This window comes from Acanthochromis polyacanthus, chromosome 7 (genome assembly GCF_021347895.1).
Source record: "Acanthochromis polyacanthus isolate Apoly-LR-REF ecotype Palm Island chromosome 7, KAUST_Apoly_ChrSc, whole genome shotgun sequence".
NCBI classification, from domain to species: domain Eukaryota; kingdom Metazoa; phylum Chordata; class Actinopteri; family Pomacentridae; genus Acanthochromis; species Acanthochromis polyacanthus.
The window spans coordinates 25,553,429-25,570,223 of NC_067119.1; the positions used below are offsets into that span (position 1 = coordinate 25,553,429).

At 43.0% G+C, this 16,795-nt stretch overlaps 1 protein-coding gene across 1 annotated transcript in view; it reads right to left on the minus strand.

The window, feature by feature from the left end:
* The window catches only part of adgra2 (adhesion G protein-coupled receptor A2), a 39,386-nt gene that overhangs the window by 16,033 nt on the left and 6,558 nt on the right, over window positions 1-16,795 (minus strand). Inside the window, 1 exon segment of the mRNA XM_022199871.2 lies at window positions 5,673-5,744. Coding sequence (XP_022055563.2) covers window positions 5,673-5,744 — 72 coding nt within the window.

Sequence of the window (16,795 nt, forward strand, 5' to 3'; positions counted from 1 at the left end):
AGTGCTGTTGATTTTCGTGAGACCTACCGGCATGCAAAGCATCGGAAACAATGGAAGTCAGTTTATGGATTTAATAATGCAAAGTCAAACTTTTTCCGAGTCGGTGGTATCAGTTTTCTGAAGAGAGAAAGAGCTGTAAAAACAAGCCCAATGTTAACAATATTTATCAAATAATACGAAGACCATTTTATTCTTTCAAACTGAGTCATTCAATCTTTAACATTAAGTTAATAAAGTCAGGGATGAAACTATGTATAACTGTGCGGTAGACTTAGACAAGCGTCTTTCATAGGAGTTATCAATAGGCTCATGTCTGTGAGTGAATTTTCAGCCAGTAGGTGGACTACAGCATGTAGAGAGTGTCAAAGGGGAGGAACAGTGAGAGACCCAGTGAGCTGGGAGATGCAAAAATAAAGCAGAAAAAGGAACACAAACGGAAGTGGGGGGAAGCAAGTCCAGAGAAAGCTCAAGTTCCTCCAGAGGAAAGCGCCATTGAAACCATATCAAGTTTGCCAAACGAGTGTGTGTGAGAGAGTTACTGGCATATAAAGCGTACGATTTGGTAATGGGCTTATGAGGGGGCTTGCTCGCTGTTTCAATAAACCCCCAGAGCCATGACTGAGCTAGGCTTGCAATACAAACACACCCCGTTCCTTCAGTTTATCTGAAAGACACATCTGGAGTCTATCAACTCCAGCAGCACCCCCTTTCTGTTTCCACTCTCCAGCACGCTTAACCCCTTCCTCACCCACTCCACCCCTTAATGTCATGCACTCTCATTAGGTGACCGTTGTCTAACCGGGAGCCACTCAATGGCGTGTGCAGGAAAACACACTAATGTTCTTTTTTTTTTGCTTTCAAGGGGAAACAAGCCCCATGTGCAAGTTCCACAGCTGCCCTTCACTCTCCTCAGAGTGGTGGGCTGGAACAATCTGAACCTATTCAGACTGGACCAGACAGAAGGGCTCCTTGCCATGTATTCTCCACTGTTTCTACATGCTATGGTGCTGCCCACCTCTGCTTTGTTCCCACTCATCAAGGTAATTTGCTTAGCCTGTGTGGAAATAATGTTAATTTCCCGCTAAGGAAAACAACCTCAGATTTATATAAGACAAACTGCAGGAGTGCGCTTTCCTTCTCTCCCTCCGTCTCCCCTCCTTTTTCCCTCTCTTTCCCTCTAGCTCCAGCCACCACCATACCATCTTTAGCCATCTCGGCTCCACTTCCCCTGTGTCAGATGGTAAAGTTGTTTAAGTTGGACTTTTTCCTAACCCCAGCCGCTCAGAATGGCAGAGGCGATTTCAGGGTCGGTTACAGAGAGACTCAAGCAGAAGACTGACTCCCCTTTTTTGCAAAACAGATACTATCAAGTCAAAAAGTAATGAATAGGCCTAGACATTCATAATCATAATGTTATAATCGTGTATGTTCTATCATGCAGACATTTTTCTAAACATATCTGCACGTTCTCATGGCCTGTCTGACTTACTGGTCACAGGTTTCATTACAAACTTCCCCTAATTCTTGTAGCTCTGTGAGCATAAATCACAAGCAACTCCTTATTTCTTGCTCTTGAATGAAGCTGAAATAAGTCAGCGGGAAGATTTTGGTTATCTCACATGATATCTTTTCTAATATTCCTCTGCGGTGCAATAAGTAAAAGCACAGTCATACTGAGGAGATTCACATTGCTGGGGTCATTTCAGACCGTATGGTTGACAACGTCTGACGCTGCGAGCCTCTAAACACTCCTAACCACAAGCCTCACTCCTGCCTCAGACCTGTCCGCTGCAAACACCCTGCTGCTCTCTCATCCATCATCATTGCTGCCCTCTGCTCTCCCTCCCTGCTCCCTCTCTCCCCGTAGGGTGAACAGACCTGGTAATGAGAGGCCCTTGTGCCCTGCCTGCCTGTCCTGTGTCCCATGGTGCAGCGGGGCCCCCGTTGGACAAGAGCCAGACTGCCCCGGCCCTCTTTGCTCATTATTCTCATTACCTTGCCTCAAATCAGTAGAGGACAGGCTGCTGAGATCTGTCCACAACTCATAAAGGTCCCAGCTCGTTAGTGCGGGCTGCCGGCGAAAGCTCCCATCAGAGAGGGTGTGCGCAGAGGTGGAGGTACTCAAATAGGTGTACGAGTACAGCACCAAAGGCCCCGGTGGTGTGTGTAAATGTGACTTTTTCTGCACGTAGCAGGCACTGCCACAGCAAGGTATGATTCAACAAGTGTGCTCATCCCAAGAGCTGGAAAGAAAGAAGGTATTCCAAGATCCAAATGTAGCTGTTGGATGGCAAACCTATTTAAAAGAGCTACAAAAACACAGTAGTCCAGTAAGAGGGCAAAAACAAACAAGCCTAAATTGCTCCTCTGCACTTGGGTGGTTTGGCAGGTTATGAAGGCAATAGTGGCTTTGAGGAGGTTTGTCCCAATGAAAGGGCTAACTGTGTAGATTGCTGCACTGTCTGGCCAGGGCCTGGAGGAGGGTGGCCTGCCCTGGAGCTGTATTCTCCCACTAACAACAGCAGATCAGACTGCATTCAACTCTGAATAGATGTCTGGCGTGAGCGTGTGGATGTGAGTGTGTGTCCGCTGAGAGAGTTACCAGACCCATTTGAAAATGACGGCAAGAAGTGAGGGTGCCCATACTAGGAAACACTCTCGAGAGTTACAGTACACAGAGAAGTCACAACAGCGATGGGCCGAGAGTGAGAGTGTGTGAGACAGTGTGTGTGTGTGTGTGTGCAGTTCGGGGAGCAGACTGTGTTTATCCTTGTCACATAGGGGAAGAGATGCAGTGTAATTCCCTGATGTGTGTTTACTCAGCCCTAGTGGGCTGGCCTTTGATTACACCACTGACCGCATAATATGAGTAACTGTTCACTACTGCTGCAAATGACAAGCACATGTAGACGACACACTGGAAACAATGAGAAGATGTGAAGAGTCATGGCGAGCCGAGGAGACAAAACAAAACTGAAATCTCACAGTTTGAGCATGAAGCAAACAGACGCACATCTAAACCTTGACTGTAAACTCACATCTGAATTCAGCTCTTCAAACCTTTCCATCAGTGCAGCGCTGAATTTCAATGTGGCATTTTTCACAACAGACAGCAATTTTCCCATGAGCTCAGATGTAATTATAAGCTGTGCGAGGCTCAATTAAAGGTTGAAGACGCCAGAGTGAGTGAGCAGACCTCCACCACTGTGTGTCAGAGAGCCAGCGGAGGTTGAGGCAGAGGAGTGAAATGAGGCCTGCATGATTTACGTTATGTCCTCTCCTTACACCAGACGCCTACATCTCCCACTGTGGAGCAAAACCAAGTGTGTGTGTTAGTTTGCCTGCCTGCTCTGTGTCTTTCTTCGAGGTCTTTCAGCGAAGCCTCCAGGAGAGCTCCACCCTGTTGCCCCCTGCTAGTTTTATCACTGCTCCAGGTACAGAGGCCAGTCGGCGGGTATGCTCAGGTTACCCGACCCACCGACCCTCCAGCACTGCAGGGAGCCTTGTCCACACTTACAAAAACAAGCAACATCAGCTCATTTTACATCAAACAGTTCAAGCTGCAGATCTGCATACTTTACTTTTATATCACCCAAACACTAGTCACCCTAGGATCTTGTTGTTGCGTCTTCCTGTCAACAGCTTTATCAGCGTCCTTGACTGGTGGGGTGAGAACCGACAACTTGGCCTTGAAACTATCCGCCCATGGTGTTCTCATGCCAGACATAAAGAAACAGCACTTTCAGCAAATATCGCTTTTGTTCTTCACTGGCACGTCTGGCGTGAGCTCCGGTAGGTAGGTACTAACAAGCTAACAACTGCAGCAAATTACCATATTTCGCTTTCTTTCAACATTTTTGAGAAGCTCGTTAGCTTCATGGGTGGCAGCTCCGAGTGGCATGTGGAACTAATATCCCTCCGACATACCCACCTCCCCCACAAAATAAGTACGTCTGCCAGACTACAGTATCCAGACACTGAAGCTGCACCATGTGTGTTGTGACCATAAAGCTTTACTGGGATGCTCCGTAAAACAGCACACCTTAAAAAAATTGCGTTTGGTGGGAAAAACACACTAGATGTGAGTGTCGGGGTAGACATGCAGCCAGGGGTGGTAGCATGTGGGCAGCAAGCACCAATAAATGTGACTGAAAGATAAAAATTTTAAATGGTAAATGGTTGTATTTATATAGCGCTTTTATGCAAAGCGCTTTACATGATACAAAAGAAAGATATATCACATTATACTTACTGTAACCTTAAACTTCATCTGCTCATTTTTGTAGTTTATCCTCTGGGGAGTTTGAATGTTGGTGTAAAATTTCATGAGAATCCAATAAATAGTTTTGTGAGATATTGGACCAAAGTGATGGAGAAACCAACAGACAGAACTGGCCAGTTTGAGCCAGTTTGTAAATTAAACATTACAAATGAAAACCCAACATCATGAATATATAATAAATATTAATGTACGGTTATACTTGAAAATCCAAGAAATCCAAATATTCCTTGGATTTAAAAAAACTTTTCTTTTTTAAAATAACAGTCACTTAGCCTAGCTGTGCTTGACCCAGCTCTTAAGACACAAGGGTCTAGGAACGCTCGACAGGGAGGGAGGCGGGCTAAAAGGTTGTCTTTCAAATCACTCTGCAGCAATTGGGTAGGTGTACAACCAATCAGCGCAACGAATAGGCTGACGTAGTTCCTAGAGCGCCGGATTGTGGCTAAGTCCCATTAGCTTCCCAACCAGCGGAGCCAACTGGTATATTAAGGATTTGCCATATCCCGTCAGCATAAGTCCAAATACGTCTTTCTTCTCAATGAAACACTTCAGTGCTGTCCTTTGTTTATCTTTTGAGTTGAATTTTAGCTTCAAATCTTTAAGGGCTGTGGCCAAAGCCGAGTCGAAAGATAACTGTTTATTGTGCGCCGGTTGTTTCTGTCAGAATCGTCGCGCCTCTGTCGTCACTTAGTTACGCCCGCCTTCTGACTCTACACTTCATGGTGATTGGTCCGGCCAGTTTTAGGAGCATCCAACCTCGAGCCTTATGGAGGGTAACTAGACCCTCCCTGGCAGAGAATTAAATTCATTGCCGTGGCTTGTCTAGCGCGGCTAGGCTAACAGTCACTAGAAGTTCCCACAATGGTTCCTTCCCTGTTTGTCGCCAAGATTGTTGTGCATAACGCCATAACATCCCAGAAATTACAAATGATTTCATCTCTCCTTGTCTCACACCCTATTCAGAGAGATTACGATGCTACTAAGGAAGGCCAGACTGTCTGCGAACCACATGTGAAGCTGCCAACACGCACCTCCTGCCAGAAATCTCCCTTATCTTGTCCTGTGGAGTGGGGCTTACCTGATAATGAAGGCCTGAAGTGTAATTATGCGGAGTTTTCGACATAACTGTGTGATAGCCAGTCTGAGTGTATCATCCTCCCAGCTGGAAAGAAGCCCAAGATTGGATATATGTGCACAGAGCCGCTCAGATCCGCTCAGATTTTTCTGATACCCTGTCTTTATATCTCACCAGAGCCCAGTCCAGAGGAAAGCCAAAAAGCGACTCAAGCAAGGATATACAACGTAAATCTAATGTAAACAGTAAACACCGCATTATGGTATCTGCAGAAGTGCAAACCTAGTAAGAGATGACACAAAATAGGATACTTACAGCTTCTCCAAAGCGTAAAGTCCAAAGAAGGATCCATTTTTCAGAACGCGGATTTTGTTGTGGCTCAGTATCCTGTGAAATAAAAGAGAAACATCCAATATTGTTAGAAATATTCCACTGACGCCCAATTTAATGTCAAATATGCAAAATTACTATCTTGGATGTCAGTTTCTGTCCCACAGGAGAGTTCAGGTTTAACTAAACACACAGTGAAGGACACAAGAGGAGGATGAAAGCCGTGGTGAAATGTCCACTTGGTTGCTGCAGTCACATGAGAGATTAGCCTGACCGGAGACATTAGACAAAGATGTTTCCAATAAATGGTGAAACAGAATAGGACATCGAGATTAGGAGGGGAGGCTGTAATCTTGATAATCATTTCGCACACATTTTTACATCAAAGGACAACTTTCCACATCAAACAAACGGTAGCACAGGCCATGTTAATTTAGTCCTTCCCTTACTGGCAAATCACTTGGCTTTTGGGGCTCTTATCGGGCTAAAGGGCAGAGTGGTGGATGTGAGGTTCAGACCGCTTTGTCTGACAGGGAAATAGACATTCACCTTAATAACTGTGCCCGAAGGGGTTCACTATTGTCTCAGGCATGGACTTTGGTATAGACTTTTAACCTCCTTTTTGGATGCAGTGTTCATGTCTGGATGCTAAATCTGACAGGAGGCAGTTAGCATAGCTTAGTTAGCTTAGTGACAACTGCTCAATTCTCACTGAATTAATGGTGATATAAATTTTCTCATCAGAGAGTTGTTTGGACAATAGCAAAAGTGTTTCCAGTATTGTGGATGACTGCATATTTAGAGAGATATTATAGACTAGTTGGCTCTTTTTGAAGACACAAACCTGCTAGGAGAAGTCATGGAGAGGAGATGCATTAAAGACCTTTATTGAGTCAGGTATTAGCTTGCAGAGTCTTTGCTGGAGCAGAAGCTTTGGAAACAAACCTACTGGATTACAGTCACTGCAGTAGTTTTTCCAATTAAGGAAGTGCAACGTTCCTATAGTGCATAAAAGTTAGGGAGGAGGTCTGGGTGGAAGATTGGGCTTATAAAGCAAAACAGTCTGACACCAGAGAATTGCAGCAGCACTCACAACAGATTCAAGTAAAAGTCAGGGCTGACTTGTCAATATTCAACCAAGACAAGACCAGGAAAATCTGTGCTATTGGAAATTTCTCAGGAGCCATATTTCAGCCTTGTTTTTACTGTTTCTGGCCCTGTGGATCCACCGAGCGGCCCAATGCCCACTCAGCAAGAGCTCAGTATACAGCAGGGGCTCAGCGCTGGCGACAGCCTGCCATCATTAACACACCCTTCAGTTTCACATCATCTTCGCCCCTACCACATGGCGCTTAATGGGCTGTTTGCGACATTAAGTGCGTTCTTAATCGAGAGAGTGGAGCTGTGTGTGTGCCTTTAAAAGAGGGAGCTGACTGTGAACAGTCTGTGAGATTTACAGATTCAGCAGCAGCAGTCAGCCCCCCTGTTTCCTGCCACATCAATAAAAACACTGCCTTCAGCTCTGCGCCTTCCAACTCAGTTAATGACCAGATTTAATCGTCCAATCTTCTTATACAGGGATAAACTGCCCTGACGTACTTTTTCATTTCAGTAACTTTACTGACAGCGACAATATCAGGACAATTTGAAGACAGGAAAGTTAAGGAGCAAACAAAAGAAAAGGAAAAGTGGAAAGTAACTTTTGCTCCAGTTATCCTGGACGCCTCGGTCAATATCTTCCTTCAATTATCTTCCAAAATTAGATACCAGAGAAATCTATTTTCAAACTGGGCTACAATCATGTAACCAGAAACACTAATAATCACTGTAGTACTGAAAGTCACTGCCCTTAGCTTCAAAGTTAAAATCATCTTCATTTTAAGCTGCTATATTCATAGAATTATTATTTATGATATATTTCAAAAGCTGAAGCCTCAGAAAGTGATGTCAGAGCTTTATTTTTAGCTTTGGGTAAAAAATAAAAACATGTCATGTTCATAAACCCACACAGAACTGTTAAACAAGTCACAGTTATTAAATCAAGACATTTTAGAGTACATGCTAGACGAGAGCAGTTCTCTCGTGGCGTAGCCTGAATTTGAACCTATGACTCCTGGGCCTTGAGGTCTCTCGCTCAACTTTGGGCACAGAATCTCTCCTATAAATGGATGCAGGCCTAAGATGAAAGCTACAGAAGATCCGGAACTGCCTGAATAATTCAATACAGATAGCAGAGGAGAAAGTCACATCTGGCAAAGAAACAAGCCATTTAATACAACACAGACAGTTTAGATACAGATAGTTCCTTTCTGACTAAGCTTATTAGGCAGGAAAAAAAAAAAGATTAGTCAGAGGATCATGCACATGTTTGTTGTTGGTGGGCTCTAACGTCCATATGTGTGCAAACTTGTAAGAACAACTCATTTCAGCATGACTCACAAGCATTCATTCTACAAACCTGCGCAGATGTGTTTATTTGTATGTTGTGTTCATGTGAACTTGGGGAAAAAATACACTTTTCATGAGTCATCCTATCACGAAAATTCTCATATTAAGACATTTTAGCACACGATATTTCAATTAGACTGCTCCTCTGGTCACCGGGACTTGAAAGCTGACTTTCCTAAATAAACAAAGACCGCAAAATGAGCTAACCGAATTCCTCCTACAGGCCACAAAAGGCACAGATTTCCAGGAACACAGGGGAGTACACACAGACTGGACACTACTGTATAATCCCCAAAGCCTGATGTTTGGAGCACAGTCGTAGTGAGGGACATTGTTCTTTGATAAACAATACAGGGAGTACAACTCTGAGAAAGAGAGAGAGGCAGAATTGTGTAAACAGACAGAAATAGTCAGCGTTCCCATCAGGCTAAACAGGAAACCCAGCCAATTAGCTGTTTATTCAGAACCCGGTTACAGGGGTCAGGGGTTGCAGAGAGAGCACTTCCTGGACAGCCATCAGACAGACGGAGCAGTGTCCGGAGGCAGGTGACAGCTGAGGCAAACGAGAGTGCATCTCTTCATCACTGTAGCAGACAAAGGTTAACAGAGCTTTACAAGCAAAGAAGATGAGTAGCTTCTTGCTCACACAGGCCTCGGTGCTGCTCTGCTACTGAGGCTCAACTGCACACGAGTGGCTTCTTTCTGCTCGATAAGTGACAGATCAGATGGCAGATTGAGTTAATCTGCTTTCAGATGCTATAAGCTGTAATGGTACATGGCACGACAGAGTGCTAACTCAGTCCAGACCGCGGATGGTATCTCAGAGCAGCGTTTACCATCTCTCATTCACTTAACCCTTTCAGACCACAAAGGCCACTGAGGAATCAGATGAGCTAATTGAATCCATCTAATCTGAAAAAGACGAAGAAGAAAAAAAACAGAGCCACATGTCAGGCTTCGGGATCTTGTTCAGCCGTTTCATGTAATTCATTTACATCAAGATCAAAAAGCAGGAGGTCAAACAGAAGCACAGACACCAGCTTTACTTCTGCTACATCCTCATGTAGGTTTAAATATGGTCAGCAAAACTGCAGCAGACACCAACAGTACAGACATACACAAACTATGCAACTTCATGTTTCACTGCTTTCTGTTGTCTGAAAGTACGGAACAAAAGTCAGTACATATGAGTCCATTCTTTTCTTCGAGTGCGTTGCTGAACTGGAACCTGTTGAAAGTTGTTTTCTGTTTAAGAAATGTTAAAGTGTATCTTTGCAGGATGCTACAAACCCTGTATATTGTACGTTTTTGTTCATACACAAGGGCCTAAAATGTCCACAAGTAGAATAAATAGGCAAATATTTACAACGAATGTGCACAGATGTACTAAATAGGCCCAGACCTTTCCATCACCAGCTGGCTTTAGTTAATAGTAGTGAGCTTTCTAGGAAATATGCCAGACTATGGACTTATTACTGTAAATAATTTAACATGATAATATCCAAAGCATTAGCTACAAAATGTGTGAATTTATCGAAATATATACCAGCAGCCTTGGTCTTTCAGGATCGAGTGCCACAGCGCTCTGTTAGCTCAGGGTTGTCTTGTAGCATGATGGCGTGTGAAAAAGTAAAAACCATACAAAGAGTCTTGTCTAGTAAACCGCAGCAGCTCCTCCCTGCACCATGCCACTCACTTTGTTGGTTTGCTCAATTTGCTTCCTAAACCCACAAAGCCTTTGAGGGCCACACAGGGGCATGACAGCATGTTGCAAATCGTATTTTCTCACTGATTTACTTCCGCTCTTCCCCCTGACTCCTAAGTGGTTGTCTCGCTGTCACATACCGCTGCAGGCCTGGTGGATCAGGCCTCATATATGTATGTGTGTGTGTACCTGTGTGTACTGTAAACCGTAACTGCCTGTCAAACGCCTCCTACAGCTGCTTTTGGTTTTGGGTTGTTGTCAGCCAATCAGCTGTCTAAGGAATCGTGTGTGTGGTGGAGCTGTGGACGACACAGGGAGCGGCTAAACACAGTCCTTTGAGCTTTCCAGATCACAACCTGGTGCAGACGGACCAAGAGGGAAAACACATCCTCCCATCTCGTGGCCTAGCCGCAGCGAAGACGCTGCATACTCCAACACAACAGGATGTCCTGTTTGCTGTCGCTTACTGCTGAGAGCCTGGTGTCAATACGGTGTCACTCTTCATCCTGCCTCTCTGCTAGACACACTTAAGACGTCTGTTTTTTGGACGCTGGAAGAATACACGGGAAATGCTCCGGCCTGGTTTGGCATTTAGACATGAATGAGATGCACTTGAGTAAAAAGTGCTGATTTCAATTGGCCCCTGTTGGCCTCTAAATATTTAGAGCTGGACTCAGACAGTGATCTCTGTGTAGCTGCAGGCCTCCACGGCAAACCACAAGCAGAAAAAGGATCTCAAGAAGGGATTTATATTTAATAAGAATTCATCTGCAGGCTAAGCTGCCCGCTCTCATTACCAATGTATTACTCTTTACAGCCCTTGAATAATTTCATGTTGAATACACAACCCTGCTGGAATAAAACCTATCGAGCTGCAGCAGCATGATCAATGATAAAACAGCGTGATTAGATCCTGGTCCCACCGCGAGCATTGATCCAGGCCAAGGAAGAGACAGAGGAGCACAGGTTCAGCGTTAATAAAGAGTTAAAGCGACCCAGTGGGCCACTTTGTAAACATAATTTAACTCTGGATTGGTCTCTCACCCTCAAGGACCACACGCGAGGTGAAAGACAAGAACCCTTGAAAAGATTGCAACGTGGCATAAATCCAGTCCTAATTCAGAGACCAATGGGAGCCAGATAATGAGAGTGATTTTTAAATGAGAGTCTCGGAGCGTCATTATTGAATTAAGCCCGGTTTAATTAGCATGCTGATTTGATCATGCGCATGCTGGTCTGTGTCGCAGCAGCGCTTAAGTTCACATAAATAAAAATTAATAAGAACTTCTCCTTGAGGGAGCTGAACTCTGCCGACAGCAATACGATTATCCACTTCTACGCTAAGAGCCCAGCATTGTGTGAGCACTTTCATTTGTGTGTCTTACAGCTGAAAACATTCTAAACCATCAGGGGTTTTATTTTTTTTTACTGCATTTTCCCCCTTGGCTTTCCATTTAAGGAGCTTTTCCCTGCCAGAGTTGCATTTCAAGAATATGGTTGGTTCACAGAGGAGAACTAAGTGGACAGGGCAGCGTTCTTCTTTACATTCACATCACGCACATATCACTCATAGTAATGTGGACAGACAACGTAGATCAACACAAAGTTGTGGTCAAACCAAGAGATGGATTAAAAACTGTAGTACTTAATTTGGCTGTTAGAAGTTTTTCCAGTGCTGCTTGCTCCATCTAGCTCTGAGTGATCAAATGCAGTTACAGATTTAGATTACGCTGCGGATTCAGAGCTGGTCTGAATTAGTTGTTTCACTTCTGTTGTCAGTGAGGAGGGATAAAATGATGACACCTGTGTCATAGGAGATCAATTGTCCAGCTGCTGAAGAAGTTTCAGTGACAGACTGGACAACCTCTTGCTGAGCAGGAGGCTCCAGTGAGGATGAACCTACAGCAGTAATTGTTGTGGACCTTCATTATTGGCTGAGCATTCTGCGTTGTGATGCGTGCCCACGGTCGCTGGTACAATGGGTTTGCACAGGTGTTCATATTAACATCAACAACTGCCTGCAATGTAGTCATTCTGAAAATATAATGTTTGATTGATTAAAACATGTATGTACAGAACTGAAACCTGATGCTTCAGTGCTGCGTGTCCGGAAAGTAATGCAGCTTAATCATTCATAATTTTATTATTTCATTCATGGTTTTCCTTATCTAATATGTCAGAATGTTTGTATCTATGAACATGAAACAGAGATAAATGTATGTTTTCACAGCAAAGGCAACCTATTCTAGTTCATTTAAAGAACTATGTCAGTGGAGTTACAATTGAAAATACTATAATTTTATCACTTTTGTATGTTTCTAGTTGTGTTATTGCTGACATTTTGACCACAATGCAAAGACAACAATAAGACTGAAGAGGAAAAAGTAAGATGAAGGCTTTTAGGGATTGTGTGTACGTGGATTTTTCAAAATAAAATTGCAACCTGTTACCTTTTCTATTACTTCTCTGGTCTAGTAAACATGTTTATAAAAGCTGGTGGTCTGTGTAAAGACCAAGAAAGCTAAAAGGTCTAGAGCTGTATCTCTGACAAAATCTAATATGTTTTTGTTTTATATATATATATATATATATATATATATATATGTAGATATAATGTCAATGTACCAAAACCAAATACTAGCAATTCTCACACTGACAAAATTACAAACTTTATGAAGCATATAGTACAAAATTGTGAAATTTAAGAAAATTGCTTCTAGTATGAAACTGTCTCTGTCCTGATTTATTATAGTAATTTCTTTTCTTCCCTTTTTACTTCAATGGTATTTCTGTATTTGGAAAGGCAATAAGTAATCTGCAGTTTCATGTAGCTGGAAGATAACATGTTTTGAGTAAAATGTTTAATTTTGTCTCTGATGTCTGAGGTTTGGCCAGACTAAGTGCGGCTTTTTTCGTGGTTATAGTTTTGGGAAAGTAAATTGTCATTTCAGGAATGTGTGTAAGTGCACTGTGGAAAAAAAAAAAACTGTAAAAAATTTCATGTTGGCCAGTGTGTGTCGACCAACCCCAGGATAATGAATATGGTGCGGATGGTTTGATTATGTTTGGATTGTATTTTATAGATTTGCTACTGTGCTGGCTGTGCAGAACTGAAGCAAAACCCAGTCTTGAGACAAAATATAATTATTATGATTCATTTTGTGGAATGAAAACCATCCAGTTCAGGGACGGTTTCAGTGACTCTTCACACATCCGTGACGCTTCAAAAAGCTGCATCAGCCAAACCCAACTCAGCCTCTTTCTTGCTAATGGACACTTTTACAGAGACAAGAAGAGGAAGGTGGAGGGAGGAGGAATAAAAGACAGCATAAGCAGAGAGATCTCTTAGACTGGGAGGTGGTTGTGTCATCTTTGTTACAATAAGTACTTTATAAGAGGCCTCCAGACTGCGCTGAGTATTCAGTCCTCGGGTCCTTCCAAATAGCTTAACCCTTTCGTTGTAGAAAGACGAAGAGCCACCTCAGCCAGCGGTCCCAGGAGCCCCTTGCACCCTGAGCCCGTCCTCAGAGAGTCACGGCACTGAATGCAACAGAGAGACTAAATGCCCTTGAGCACAACAGGCACTTTAGCAGCAAATGCATGTCAAGATGTGAATGTGCCCATTGTGCCTGACCCACCAGAGAGCTTGTAGCGGCCACCAGGGAACGCTGCCAAGCTCCGAGCCCACATTCATCGCCTGTCGCAGAAAGGAGCATCCATGTAATTGCATGCAAAATGTTTTTCGTGAAATAATTTTTCAGAGTCTGATTGAGTAATTCAAGCATCAAACAGCGAGATGAGGGCGAGACAAGCCGCATTAAGGAGTGGAGCGGATTCTTGCCGTACGTCTGTGTGACTAAACATATGAGTCGGATGATTTATAGCGTGTAAGTAATCTTGCATCAGTTAGTTTTATTATCATACTTTTGTGCCTCGAGGCTCAACATGGAGAGTGAGCTCCTGCATCTGATATGTGCAACTACTTATTATAGAGCAAACTGCATTGTGCCTGGGTTAGCAGGCTGGGCAAGGGAGTTCGGCTTTGTGGTTTGTGGGCATGTGTGTGTGTATGTGTGTGTGTGTGTGTGCACAGATTTAGCTGCATAAGTGTGTAACCTATCAGATTTATTTATATGGAAAGTGTGTATGTTTAACTTCATGTGCATGTGTGTGTGTGTGTGTGTGTGTGTGTGTGCATAAGTGGTCCAAAAGCTACTAGTCTAAAATTAAAATCTGGGTTTTTGAAATGTCTCTAATTAGAGAGGGGAGGACTGAAGCCTATTTTGAGAGCTGTGGCCACGCACGCCCTTCCCATATGTGTGTGCACAGGCAAACAGACTGAGAGACACACAATACACACTTTGGAGAGGAAGGTCCCCCACTTGGAGTGAGTCTTATTAGACAATTCATCGAGTTTTGCTAACAGGAACTGTCCACGAAGCGTGTTTCTATAAACAATCTACTAAAGCTGAGCAACCAGTGAACTTTAAAGATATAAATATGTAGCTGTTATAAATATTAACAGCCAGGGAGCACAAGCTGAAACACAACCGCCTCACTATAAAGCTGCAATAAATTATTGCAATATTTAGAGTCAAAGACTCGTCAGGACAAACCAAATTGGAAAGTTTATGGCTGCAGAGCAGGAACACAATAGTCAGTTTAATCACTGTCTAAAGTGTTTTTACGGTTTTAATGAGGCAATTTAGTGAATTTAGCCGTTTGAGACAGTGAGTGGAATGCGGTGTATGCCTGGCTAACATTGTCTCATTGTTCTGCCTCATAACCAGCCTCTGTTTTCAGCTTCTCAGCAAAGGCTGCTGGGAAATGAGGCTGCTTTTACAAAAGGTCGGCTAAAATCGTTCTGCCCCAGATACTCAGTGTCTTTAGAGGCATCTGTGAGAAGGATGCATTTTTGTTTGGAGTGTTGTTTTTCTTTTCTTTCTTTCATCTGTGTGGCCGCAGTGTTTTTCAAATCGCAATCAGAGTTCATCGCCCCAGTCCCACTCCATGCACGCAGTTTCAACACCAGAACTGACCACAATTTATTAAACAATCATAAGGCATGTGTTGTAAAAACATGGTCGACCAACATGGTTTCCAAAAAGCGATTTGATTTCAGCCGAAGGGGCACGCATTCATGGTGTATCCTTAACAGCGGCTTAGCCCATCAACAATGATTTTAATAAAAGCTTATTGCTTTATTTCATAACTTGTTCTGTCCCTTTGACAGGAGCCGAAAACAAATCATGCTGACAGGAGGAGCAGTGGATAAAAGAGTTGAAGTGACAGATTTTTAATATGTTGTGGTTCTCTGTAATAGCATCCTCAGCAAAACAATGGTTTGGGGTGATGACAGATTAATTATGAAGATGAGGTGCTAGTTAGTTTTACATATCTGAGGATCATATCTAGTATGACTCTGGCCAAAGATAAAAAATACTTCGACACAGAGTTCTATCTGGACAGAGCCGGGCTATCTACTGCTAATGCTGAGGAAACCCTTCATAATATATAGATATATAGTTATCTTCCTGGCTAAGTCTCGGCAAAACGGCAAATTGAACGAAAGCGAGACCAAATCTTCAGAATTCCCTTCCAAAGATAAAGGAATCCCTTTAAAAATCCCATTTGTAGTAACACAAATATCTAACAATCCAGCTGTGGGTCAAAAACTTACTCAACATGATATTCTGTGGTGGAGTTTTAAATTGTTATGTCTTTCCAATATCAATGTTTACTCAACATTTTCGCCAAACAGCATCTTTTATAAGGTCTACGCAACACAGCTGGACAAGAACACTTGGACAAGAGTCTGTGGACAAGTCAAGCTGTTTGATCAGTCATGTCAGCACCAGTAGTGGGACCGGACAGCATGGAAACCTTTACACAGCAGAGATTACAGCTAAAAAGTTTGGAAAATGACGTACATAAAATGATGTAATGCCTGCACTGCTGCACTGGTAAAATTTTCATGGGAGTTTTAGTTAAATTAATTGTTAATTGTGTGTCTTTTAAAAATGAAATCTTGTAGTTCTGTAGGGTTAAAGTGTATTAAAATATGGATACAAAGCTCTAGGAATATGGTTCATGTTTTTAGAAGAAAAAAATTATGTGAAATTGCAATAGTTATTTCAACTGATGCCATGATTTTGTCTTTCAAAAGTTGTACTGAGATCCAGATAGGTTCCAAAAGGGAGCCATGATGTTATCTGTTCAGCTTTGTTTCAGGCATTAATGCAGCGCTACTCACTCTCTAACTCTAAAAAGTACAGTTTTATTGTCACATTGATGTATGCTACTGTAGGTGAACACTTTGACTCAATCTGTTTCACTCAGGAGGGAGGAAAAAACTAACAAGAGTATCGCATTACATTAGTGAGGCCTTGAAATCATTGACTGTGCTATTGCTGTGGATTAGCTCTCAAGAATAAGCATATCAGAAAGTCTAACACACACACACACACACAAGCCACAGGCATTTCCACTATAGACATCCATTATCTCCCTCTGTATCCATGTGTTGTCGACCCAGAGCAGGAACTTTGGGGGCCGCTGTGGTCGGACACAGGGAGAGGGAAGTTAGCACTGGCAAAGAAAAGTCAAAGTCAGGCATTTTTGGAGTAAGATAAGAAGAGAGCGGCGAGAAAGGAAAAACTAAAATAACAAAAAGCCACTTGGGGGTATGAGATTACTATGACAACACATCACTGTTTTTGCCAAGTTTCGAAATATCGCTGCCTTTTAATCAACAAACACAACAAGGTGATAAGTGAAATCCGCATTCATCATCCAAAAAGGCGGGCAGCTACAGAATAACACAGTCCGTGTGTGGAGATGTCCCACTCTGGTTACCTTGACCTGCGAGGGCACGATTAAAATCCACGGCTTGCGTGGCATTGGCAGGTGCTGTAGCTGCAGTATAATGCTCTGGGTATCCAGTGTCAGGCCTTTG